At 44.0% G+C, this 12,411-nt stretch overlaps 1 protein-coding gene across 12 annotated transcripts in view; it reads right to left on the reverse strand.

Annotated features, from left to right (window-relative positions):
* Positions 1 to 12,411, reverse strand: part of LOC119970168 (multiple PDZ domain protein) — a 416,554-nt gene that overhangs the window by 122,093 nt on the left and 282,050 nt on the right. For 9 of the 12 annotated variants that reach the window (XM_038804325.1, XM_038804326.1, XM_038804335.1 and 6 more), the window contains one exon: positions 10,599 to 10,709. The exons of the other annotated variants lie outside the window; for them this stretch is intronic. In XM_038804325.1, coding sequence (XP_038660253.1) covers positions 10,599 to 10,709 — 111 coding nt within the window. The remainder of the gene's footprint in view (positions 1 to 10,598; positions 10,710 to 12,411) is intronic. 12 annotated transcript variants of the gene reach the window in all.

The raw sequence follows: 12,411 nt of genomic DNA on the forward strand, positions 1-12,411 counted from the left end.
GTCGGAGAATCGGCGGGGGGGGGGGTGGGGGGGTGATTCCCACCCCCGCCAGCTGCCGAATTCTCTGGCGCCGGTCAGCGGGCTCCCCCCCGTGATGGGCCAAAATCCCGCTCGTTCTATGCAGATCCCACTGGCGTAAATTCGACTAGGTCCCTTACCGGCGGGACCTGGCGGCTCCGGGGTCCTGGGGGGGGGGGCAATCTGGCCCAGGGGGGTGCCCCCCGGTGGCCTGGCCCGCGATCGGGGCCCACCGATCCGCGAGAGGGCCTGTTTTGTGGGGGTTTTCTATTCCTACGCGTCGGCCGTGTTGGCCTCCGCAATGGCCGGCGCAAAGGTGAAACCCCCTCCTGTGCATGCGCGGGGATGACGTCAACAGCCGCTGACACTCCCGTGCCAAAGGCCTACCACGCTGGCCGGCGGGGCACAAACCACTCCGGCGCCGCCTAGCCCCTGAAGGTGCGGAGGATTCCGCACCTTTGAGGCGGCCCGACGCTGGAGTGGTTCATGCCACTCAGTCCCGCCGGGTACGGAAGAATCCCGCCACAAAGCAATGGTCTGAAGCGTATTTGTTTCAATGCCAGAAGTACAGCAGGCAAGGCAGATGAATTTAGAGCATTGATTAGTACTTGGAATTATGATGTTGTAGCTATCACAGAAACGTGGTTAAAGGAAGGGTAGGATTGGCAGCTGAATGTTGGAGGATACAGATGCTTCAGGAGAGATAGAGCAGGATGTAAAACGCGAGGGGGAGTAGCATTACTGGTTAAGGAGAATATTATAGCCGTACGGCGGGAGGACACCTCGGAAGGCTCATACAATGAGGCAATGTGGGTAGAGCTCAGGAACAGGAAGGGAGCAATCACAATGTTGGGGGTTTACTACAGTGCCCCCCAACTGCCAGCGAGAGATAGCGAACAGATATGTCGAGAGATTTTGGATAGGTGGAAAATAAACAGGGAAGTTGGGGTTGGGATTTTAACTGCTCCTACATTGACTGGGACTCACTTAGTGCTAAGGGTTTGGATGGGCACAGTTTGTAAGGTGTATCCACAAGGGATTCTTTTTAAAAAAAAATATTTTTATTCTCCTTTTTCACATTTTCTCCCAAATTTACACCCACCAACAATAAACAATAATCAGCAATAAGTATGTCAATCCCCATAACAATAATTGATGCAATATGTAAATAGTTCAACAAGGGAAGGGGCAGTACTGGACCGGGTATTGGGGAATGAGCTAGGATTGGTGGTTGAGGTTTCAGTCGGTGAACATTTTGTGAGTAGTGACCACAATTCCGTAAGTTTTAGGATACTTTTGGGATGAGGGTAACCCGCGGGTTATGGAGTTACCATACCATTAGACAGGAATTGAAGAATTTGGATTGGGTGTGGATGTTGGAGGGTAAATCAACATCGGACATGTGGGAGTCTTTCAAGCGACAGTTGATTAGGATTCAGGAAAGTCACGTTCCTGAGAGAACAAAGGATAAGTATGGGAAGTTTAGGGAGCCTTGGATAACGAAGGATATTGTGAACCTTGTCAAAAAGAAAATGAGGCTTTTGTATGTTCCAGAAAGGAGGGGGCAGTCGAAACCCTTGAGGAGTATAAAGAAAGTAGGAAGGTGCATCAGCGGGAAATTAGGAGAGCTCGGAGGGGTCATGAAAAGTCCTTGGCAAGTAGGATAAAGGTGAATCCCAAAGCTTTTTATTCATATGTAAAATGCAAGAGGGTGGCCAGGGAAAGGATTGGACTACTTAAGGACAGTGGGGGGAATCTATGTGTTGAGCCAGTGGAAATGGATGAGGTATTAAATGAATACTTTGCATCAGTATTCCCCAAAGAAGAGGTATTTGTGGAAAGTGATTCTCGGGTAGGGTGTGTGGATAGTCTGGGTCATGTTGACATCAAAAAGGAGATATTCGGTATTTTATAAGACGTTTTGGAGGAAAATGTAGCTGGTCTGATTAGTAAGTTTGTAATGATACCAATGTTGGTGGAGTGGCAGATAGAGTTGAGGATTATCAGAGGATACAGTAGGACATGGATAGGTTAGAGACCTGGACAGAGAAATGGCAAATGGAGTTTAATCCGGACAAATGTGAGGTAATTCATTTTGGTAGATCTGACATAGAGGGGAAATATATAGTAAATGCAAAACTCTCAGGAATATAGAAAGTCAGGGAGATCTGGGTGCACAGATCTTTGAAAGTGGCAACACAAGTGGACAAGGTAGTCAAGAAAGCAGATGAAATGCTTGCCTTCATTGGATGTGGCATCAAGTACAAAAATTGGCAAGTCATGCTGCAGTTGCATAGAATCTTGGTAAGGCCGCATTTGGAATATCTCGCACAATTTTGGTCGCCACACGGCCAGAAGAATGTGGAGACTTTGGAGAGGGTGCAGAGGAGGTTTGCCAGGATGTTGCCGGGTCTGGAGGGTATTAGCTGTGTGGAGAGGCTGAATAGGCTCATTAAAACGAAGGAGGTTGGGGGACGACATGATTAAGAGATTATGAGAGGCATGGATAGAATGAATGGGAAGGCATTATTTCCCAGGGTGCAGGGGTCAGTCACAAGGGGGCATAGGTTTAAGGTCCGTGGGGCACAGTTTAGAGGAGATGTGCGAGGCAGGTTTTTTACGCAGAGAGTGGCGAGTGCCTGGAACGCGCTGCTAGGGGAGGTTGTGGAAGCAGATACATTAACAGTGTTCAAAAAGCACCTTGACAAAATACATGGATGGGATGGGTACAGAGGGATACAACATGAAGAATTGCTGAGGGTTTTGGCCAAGGATGGCATCATGATCGGTACAGGCTTGGAGGGCCGAAGGGCTGTTCCTGTGCTGTATTGTTCTTTGATAAAGATTTCATAACATGGAAGGCTGGCTCACAAAATTGTGGCTCGTGGAAGAAAGCAATGTCACCTTGGATTTGAAAAAAATTGACTCACGGACAGAAAGAGCATGTCATTGTAAATCACTATTTTTCATACTGCAGGATGTGTCATGGGAATGTCACTTTAAGAAATGTTTGTCTGCTCAAGTGTCTGCAGTGATGTCAGAGTGTGAGTGGAGCTGAGCTGTGGCTCTGATTTTGTGTTTCGCTTTGAGGAAAAGCTTGGGTGTGTCTGTTTTTGTTTTAGTGTTGGAGCTGAAGCCAGTCAAAGAAGGTGTAATTTTGATCTCGCTGCCATCTAAAGACTATCTCTATATAATTTGGCGATTTCAACGTGGTAACTGTTCTCAATAGTGAAGTTAAGCCTGATGTCTTTCTGTACAAAGGATTTTTGACTAATGGATGTTAAAAGGAAAGTTTAAGTATTACTTAGAATTCTGTATTCTTTGGGGGTTGTATTTGAATTGATGGTTGCGAAGATGGTCACTGTGTGTTTTTAAAAAGTTAACTGAGTTCATAGAATAAACATTGTTTTGCTTTAAAAATTACTTTTAAATTTCTGCTGCACCACACCTGTAGAATGGGCTGTGTGGTCCCCATACCACAATCTATTCAAAGTTGTGGGTCAGGTGAATGCCATGATACACTTTGGGGTTCTCTAAACCCTGGCCCATAACAGATGGTAGGCCATGTTGTTTAAGGTCAGTGCTGGGCCCTCTGCTTATATTATACATTGTAAGGGTCCTTCCTGCTGATTCCTTTATTTCTCCTCTTTAGTTTTGATCTATGGATGCTTAATGGGCATGAATCTTTAAGTCAGGGAGCAGAGAGAATGAGAAACTCAAGAAGTTGCAACTTAGTAAATGGTGCTGCTAGCTTTGGACAGCAGAACACAGACTTTGCGGCGTCCGAGAGATGGGGTGAGACTCAGTTCGATTGGTTGGCTGGTAGGCAATGAATTTGCCAAAAGGCCCTATTCTGCTCAGTAACAATGATTGGACCCTGCCTGAGTGGGATGATTTCCAGAGATCTAAGGAAAGCAGAGTTGAAACCTGGATAGACATGGACAAGGACCTACCTGCTCTCTCTCTTCTCTCTCTCTCTCTCCAGAAAGGCTGAAATGTCATGTATTTCTGAACCTACAGAGAACCTGAATGAACAGAGCTACAGTGCTGCAAACAGAGATCCGGATATGAGAGCTTACTTCTGCTTAAAGACAACCATTTGGAACAAAGACTCCTTTTCCTTATTATTTTCACTTCCCGCGGGCAGCACGGTGATGCAGTGGTTAGCACTGTTGCCTCACAGCGCCAAGGTCCCAGGTTCGATCCCGGCTCTGGGTCACTGTCCATATGGAGTTTGCACATTCTCCCTGTGTTTGCGTGGGTTTCGCACCCACAACCTGAAGATGTGCAGGGTAGGCCAATTGGCCATGCTAAATTGCCCCTTAATTGGAAAAAATGAATTGGGTACTCTAAATTTAAAAAACAAAAATTATTTTCACTTCTCTCCTCCCCTCTATGTTTGTCTATCTTGTGTGTGCGTGTATCTATAGAGGTTGGCCTAAGTAAGTGGGGGATTAGGAAGTAGTTAATAGTTAACCAGCTGCATTTGCTGCATATTGCATTGTAGTTCTTGTTATTAATAAAGAGTTTAAGTTTACAAACCGGGCAACTGTGATTTTTGAGCAGCCAAGGGTCAAAGATTTTGGGTATTTTTCCAAGAATTATTGGTTAATTAAATTGTGTTGTGACTTCGGTGTCAAAGGGAGTGAAATTGACCGCGTCCTAGCCCAGGGTGTCATAACATAATTTGGGGGCTTGGGTCTGGGACCTTTGGAACGGTAGACGGCAATATTAAAAAGAGACCACAGGTTTGCACTGATCGTGGGTTTCTTGGGGTGCTCTACTTTCCTCCCACTGTCCAAAGATGTGCAGGCCAGGTGGATTGGCCATGCTAAATTGTCCCTTAAGCGTCCAAAGGTTACAGGGTGGAGGAGTGGGACTAGGTGGGGTTCTCTTTCAGAGGGTCAATGCATACCCGATGATCCAAATGGTCTCCGACCGCACTGTCGGGATTCATGAGACCCATGCAAAGCAAATTCATGGAGCGGCACTGAAAGTTTATGCTTCCCTGTCAGATGGGATGTCTAAGAATTATGGCAAGGTTAAAAAAAAGACTATTCTGGAGCACATAAATTGGTTCCCAAAGTATATAGGGAATTTGAGGAGACAACCGGGACAGACATATGCCAAATTCAAAAGGGTTACGCAGAACAATTTTGATAGATGGGTAGGAGCATTGGGAATTGAATCTACCTATGAGACTCCGAGAGAGAGGTCATTCTCTTCGAGCAATTTCCCTAACTTCTATGATAAGAACCCATGTTGAAGACCAAAGGATGATAACTGCTAGAACATAATAACTAGGAGCAGGAGTAGGCCATATGGCCCCTCAAGCCTGCTCCGCCATTCAATGAGGTCACGGTTGATCTTTTGTGGACACGGCTTCACTTTCCGGCCTGAACACCAGAACCCTTAATCCCTTTATTCTTCAAAAAACTATCTATCCTTACCTTAAAAACATTTAATGAAGGAGCCTCAACTGCTTCACTGGGCAAGGAATTCCACAGATTCACAACCCTTTGGGTGAAGAAGTTCTTCCTAAACTCAGTCCTAAATCTACTTCCCCATATTTTGAGGCTATGCCCCCTAGTTCTGCTGTCACCCGCCAGTGGAAGCAACCTGCCCGTTTCTATCCTATCTATTCCCTTCATAATTTTATATGTTTCTATAAGATCCCCCCTCATCCTTCTAAATTCCAACGAGTACAGTCCCAGTCTACTCAACCTCTCCTCGTAATCCAACACCTTCAGATCTGGGATTAACCTAGTGAATCTCCTCTGCACAGCCTCCAGCGCCAGTAAGTCCTTTCTCAGACAAGGAGACCAAAACTGAACACAATACTCCAGGTGTGGCCTCACTAACACTTTATACAATTGCAGCATAACCTCCCTAGTCTTAAACTCCATCCCTCGAGCAATGAAGGACAAAACTCCATTTGCCTTCTTAATCACCTGTTGCACCTGTAAACCGACTTTTTGCGACTCATGCACGAGCACACCCAGGTCTCTCTGCACAGCAGCATGTTTTAATATTTTACAATTTAAATAATAATCCCTTTTGCTGTTATTCCGACCAAAATCGATGATCTCACATTTGTCAACATTGTATTCCATCTGCCAGACCCAAGCCCATTCACTTAACCTATCCAAATCCCTCTGCAGACTTCCGGTATCCTCTGCACTTTTTGCTTTACCACTCATCTTATTGTCGTCTGCAAACTTGGACACATTGCACTTGGTCCCCAACTCCAAATCATCTATGCAAATTGTGAACAATTGTGGGCCCAACACGGATCCCTGAGGGACACCACTAGCTACTGATTGTCAACCAGAGAAACACCCATTAATACCCACTCTTTGCTTTCTATTAATTAACCAATCTTCTATCCATGCTACTACTTTACCCTTAATGCCATGCATCTTTATCTCATGCAGCAAACTTTTGTGTGGCACCTTGTCAAAGGCTTTCTGGAAATCCAGATATACCACATCCATTGGCTCCCCATTATCTACCGCTCTGGTAATGTCCTCAAAATATTCTACTAAATTAGTTAGGCACGACCTGCCCTTTATGAACCCATGCTGCGTCTGCCCAGTTGGACAATTTCCATCCAGATGCCTCGCGATTTCTTCTTTGATGATAGATTCCAGCATCTTCCCGTCTACCGAAGCTAAGCTCACTGGCCTATAATTACCCGCTTTCTGCCTATCTCCATTTTTAAAGTGTCACGTTTGCTAACTTCCAATCCGCCGGGACCACCCCATAGTCTAGTCAATTTTGGTAAATTATCACAGGTGCATTTGCAATTTCCCTAGCCATCTCCTTTAGCACTCTGGGATGCATTCCATCAGGGCCAGGAGACTTGTCTACCTTTAGCCCTATTAGCTTGCCCATCGCTACCTCCTTAGTGATAATAATCATCTCAAGGTCCTCACCTGTCATTGCCTCATTTCTATCAGTCACTGGCATGTTATTTGTGTCTTCCACTGTGAAGACTGACCCAAAAAACCTATTCAGTTCCTCAGCCATTTCCTCATCTCCCATTATTAAATCTCCCTTCTCATCCTCTAAAGGAGCAATATTTACCTTAGCCACTCTTTTTTGTTTTATATACTTGTAGAAACTTTTACTATCTGTTTTTATATTCTGAGCAAGTTTACTCTCATAATCTATCTTACTCTTCTTTATAGCTTTTTTAGTAGCTTTCTGTTGCCCCCTAAAGATTTCCCTGTCTTCTAGTCTCCCACTAATCTTTGCCACTTTGTATGCTTTTTCCTTCAATTTGATACTCTCCCTTATTTCCTTAGATATCCATGGTTGATTTTCCCTCTTTCTACCGTCCTTCCTTTTTGTTGGTAGATATCTTTGCTGAGCACTGTAAAAAATCGCTTGGAAGGTTCTCCACTGTTCCACTATAAAGTCTTTGCTCCCAGTCTACCTTAGCTAGTTCTTCTCTCATCCCATTGTAATCTTCTTTGTTTAAGCACAAAACACTAGTGTTTGATTTTACCTTCTCACCCTCCATCTGTATTTTAAATTCCACCATATTGTGATCGCTCCTTCTGAGAGGATCCCTAACTATGAGATCATTAATCAATCCTGTCTCATTACACATGACCAGATCTACGACCGCTTGTTCCCTCGTAGGTTCAAGCAGCAATTGTGGCAGACGATTATGAGCAAATCTATCAATGTAAATCTTTGTTCTATCATCCCCATAATTTTGAAAAGGATAGGAAGTGGGAGTGTGAAATGAAGGCAGGTAGCGAACTGCTTTTCATGGCCGCTGGATTACACGCTCAGTGTTACCATTGCAAGAAGTTGGGACACAATTTGTTCAGCATGTTGGAAGTTGTGAGGATGGCCCATGGGACTTTTTGGATTTCATATGGAGGATTTTGAAGATGGAGAATACCGCTGAATTAACTGGACCTAAGGGACTGGAGGTAAACAGAGCTGTGGGAGCAGGTGTGATGGCTGAGATACAGAAGAGATTTACAGGTTTTTATCTGCAGAGAAGGTCACCACATTTTCCTCAACTGATGTAGCCAAACCTTTAACTATCTTAAGGGAGGGCAGCACGGTGGCCTAGTGGTTAGCACAACCGCCTCACGGCGCTGAGGTCCCAGGTTCGATCCCGGCTCTGGGTCACTGTCCGTGTGGAGTTTGCACATTCTCCCCGTGTCTGCGTGGGGTTCACCCCCACAACCCAAAAATGTGCAGAGTAGGTGGATTGGCCACGCTAAATTGCCCCTTAATTGGAAAAAATAATTGGGTAATCTAAATTTTTAAAAAAACTATCTTAAGGGACAGAGGTGTGACTCAAACTCTCTTATCAGAGAAGGATTTGATTTTCCCTCCAGAGAGTAAATTAAAGCTAAGGTGTTAGTGAATGGAATAGGTGGGGATTATATCCCAGTTTAATTGTATAAAGTACAATTGGAGTGGGATTTAGCATCAAGTCCAGTAGTTGTTGGGTTGGTTAAGAAATTCCTAGTCAATGGAGAAGACTTACTTTTGGGGAATGATTTGGCAGGAATGAAGGTTGTACTTTCATCCATGATTACACAAAGTCCGAGGGAAGCATTGTGAATAGCACATGAGATGCCAATGGCAGGACCTGGTGGGAATTTGGAAACCTTCTTGGGCCTTAAATGACTCAAATAAAGAAATGTTGAAATAAATTAATTACACAGCAAATGACAATGGTAGCGAATTTGATTCTGCCGATACTGGTGAAATCTCTATGAGAATGATTCCTGACAGACGTTTGTCAAAGATAAAATCTAGTAGAACCAGACTCTTGAGAACTCCAAGACTGAATGGGATCCTAAGAAAGAAGAGTTCAAATATAATAGTAATAACAGTCAGACGAGAGTTCTGAATCCAAGTTCAGTTCTGATTTTGAAGAAATAATAAACAACTGCTATCGAATAGACATGTTGCTAACTGATCTTGAACAGCTACAGATGACAAGTAAATCTTCTAAAGTTAGGAAAGAAGGTAGCAAAGTGGATGAAGGTGAATTTGACTTTTCTAAAAGTAATTTGTGACAGCGTCTTGCAGTAAACCCATTGCCATTCACTTCGGATGCAAATAGTTCCAAGGATGGGGGATTTTAACTACAAGTTTGGTTGGAAAGCTGGGGATGCCTTCCTTGTAACAATGGAAATTGAGGGAGATTTAATAGAGGTGTATATGACTATGACAGTTTTGGATAATGTAGACAAGTAAAAAACTGTTCCTATTAGTTGATGCCATAAGGACTAGATAACGTTGATTACATTTTTGGGCAAGAGATGAAGGGGGAAACGGGAGGAAGAAATATTTACACAGCGAGCGATACTGACCAGAAACACACTGCCAATGAAGGTAATGTAAGCAGGGACCATCAACAATTTTAACAGGAATTTGTTGGGTACTTGCAGGAAATAAACTTGTAGGATTACAAAAATAAAGTGACGGAATGATTCTGAGTGCATTGTTACAGAGAGGGCCACCGCAGAACCGATGGTGTGAACAGCATCCTTCTTTGCTGTAAATTATTCTATAACCATTTAGAGAGGGAATAACAGTGATTTTCAACTAAGTTCATTACAACCACCCAGCTGCAGAAGCAGCCATTGTGCCAACTAATTTCCAAAACCATGGTTCAAATTCTATTAAAGTACTTTTATCAAAGTGGTTAGCACTGCTGCCTCACAGCGCCAGGGATCTGGGTTCAATTCCTGCCTTGGGTGACTGTCTGTGTGGAGTTTGCACTTTCACTCCATGTCTGAGTGGGTTTCCTCCGGGCTCTTCGGTTTCCTCCCACAGTCTAAAGATGTGCAGGTTAGTTAAGTGGCCATGCTAAATTGCTCCTTAGTATCCAAAGATTAAGTGGGTTAAGTGGGATTATGGGGGTAGGGTGGGGAAGTGGGCCTGGGTGGGGTGCTCTTTCGGAGGGTTGGTGCCGACTAGATGGGCCAAATGGCCTCCTTCCGCACTGTAAAAATTCTATGGATCTATGTAGGCATATTACATGTGTGAAATGTGAAAAGTAATCATTACTTTGTTTAAAAGCAGTTGCATTTCAGGATGAGAGAACATGTTAGTTGCATGAATGCTGTCGCTCTAGCCTCGCTTCCAGAAACCATGATCCAGACAGCAGTGACAAGGAGGATTGTTGCCCTTCTGAGCTCATGGAAGATGCCTTTTAACTTGTAGAGAAAGATGCTAGGTTCATTCATGCTTCGAGACTGAGAAGGTTATGTGGTTTGAGGTCTTGGGGGGGAATTGGTGGAAGAACAGAAATGACTTAAAACGTTAGAAATTCAAAACTAAAGAAAGTCTTTAGAGTTCTGGGGGGGTCGTTTCATCAACAATATCATATATGGAACAAGGGCTAATCAGCAATACTGCACAGTACTACAGCAATAACATTTAAAAAATCAATTGATTGTACAGGTCAACAGTTGTAAATGTAACAAACTACATTAATTGCTTTGAGATACCTATGCTATGTTAGATATATACGGATTTATTTAACTCATTTTATATTAAGTCGCGTTTATTCCTCCTGTGCTTTTCAGTTTACATACCCGTGGTCTGGTTATTAAACTCTGGACTAAAAACACTACAGGATTGCCTGCTTTTCGAATAGCTTCAACTGCCTGCTCATGGCTGGCATCTCGCAAGTCAACCCCATCTACCTGCAAAACAACATTAAATTAAGTTTTTACAAAAAGTCTGTTATGTAACTTACCGGACATCATATACCAAATCCCAGTGAAAAATGTTGACCGGGTTATGTTAACAACTTGGGATAAATCTCCATTCTGTCTTCCCCCACCTAGAATGTTCTCTCTTCCAGAAACTGACTTATGGTGGGCTAAAATTACATAACATGAGTAGCTTCTAGCACCTCTATTCAAGCAGCCGCTCTTCAGGTGTAAGCTTAAAAAATGACTATGGCAGGCTATGCAACCATGGATTGAAAAGAATGAACCTGCAACTGAACTTGACTCCGATCCCATGTGAAATTTCCCAGTCATTGATCAGCAGTCACGAACAGTAAACCATGCTTCTGATCTTTCATGCCATTCAACATTTGTTTGATTTCTGTTTGTCAGAGGTTAACTATATAAAAGCAATGTAATGTGAAACTATACAAGTACTCAAGGAGGGAAATATTGCAATCAGTACCAGTCATACAACAATGCCTTCATGTGACAAAGCACTAAAAACAATAGAGTTAATATCTGTACTAAATTCGGGGAATGAACCTGGCCAGGTGACAAAAGTTTCAGCAGTGGAACATTTTGGGAATAGTGATCATAATTTCATACGTTTTTGAATACTCATGGATATAGAGACGAGTGGCCCTCGAGTGAGGGTGCTAAATTGGGGGAAAGCTAACGACAACAGAATGTGGATTGGGAGCGGCTGTTTGAGGGTAAATCCACATTTGATATGTGGGAGTCTTTTAAAGACCAGTTGTTTGGAGTGCAGGACAGGCATGTTCCTGTGAAGGACAGAAATGGCAAGATTAGGGAACCATGGAATACGGGGAGAAATTGAGAGACTAGTGGAAAAGGAAAAGGCATACATAAGGCCAAGGCAACTAAAAAACAGACAAAGCTTTTGAAGAATATAGGAAAAGTAGGAACAAACTCAAACGGGGAGTTAGGAGGGCTAAAAGAGGCCATAAAATATCATTCGCAAGCAGGGTCAAGGAAAATCCCAATGCCTTTTATACAAGGAGCAAGAAGGCAGCTCGGGAAAGAGCAAGGACAAAGGAGAGAAGTTATGCATGGAGTCAGAGCAAGTAGGTGAGATCCTTAATTTCATAGAATTTACAGTGCAGAAGGAGGCCATTCGGCCCATCGAGTCTGCACCGGCTCCTGGAAAGAGCACCCTGCCCAAGGTTAACACCTCCACCCTATCACCATAACCCAGTAACCCCACCCACCACCAAGGGCAATTTTGGACACTAAGGGCAATTTATCATGGCCAATCCACCTAACCTGCACATCTTTGGACTCTGGGAGGAAACCGGAGCACCCGGAGGAAACCCACGCACACATGGGGAGGATGTGCAGACTCCACACAGACAGTGACCCAAGCCGGAATCGAACCTGGGATCTTGGAGCTGTGATGCGATTGTACTATCCACAACGGTATTCACCAAGGAGAGGGACGTTGAGGTGAGGGATGGGTGTGTGACATGTCAGCATAATGAAGGGGGAAGTGTTGGATAACTTAAAACGCATTAAGGGAGACAAGTCCACTGGGCCAGATGGGATACATCCTAGGTTTCTGTGGGACCAAGACAGGAAATAACTGGGGCCTTAAGAGATACCGTTGCATCATCGTTGACCACAGGCAAAGTTCCAGAGGAGAAAGCCAATGTTG

Source organism: Scyliorhinus canicula, chromosome 8 (genome assembly GCF_902713615.1).
Source record: "Scyliorhinus canicula chromosome 8, sScyCan1.1, whole genome shotgun sequence".
Lineage (NCBI taxonomy): Eukaryota > Metazoa > Chordata > Chondrichthyes > Carcharhiniformes > Scyliorhinidae > Scyliorhinus > Scyliorhinus canicula.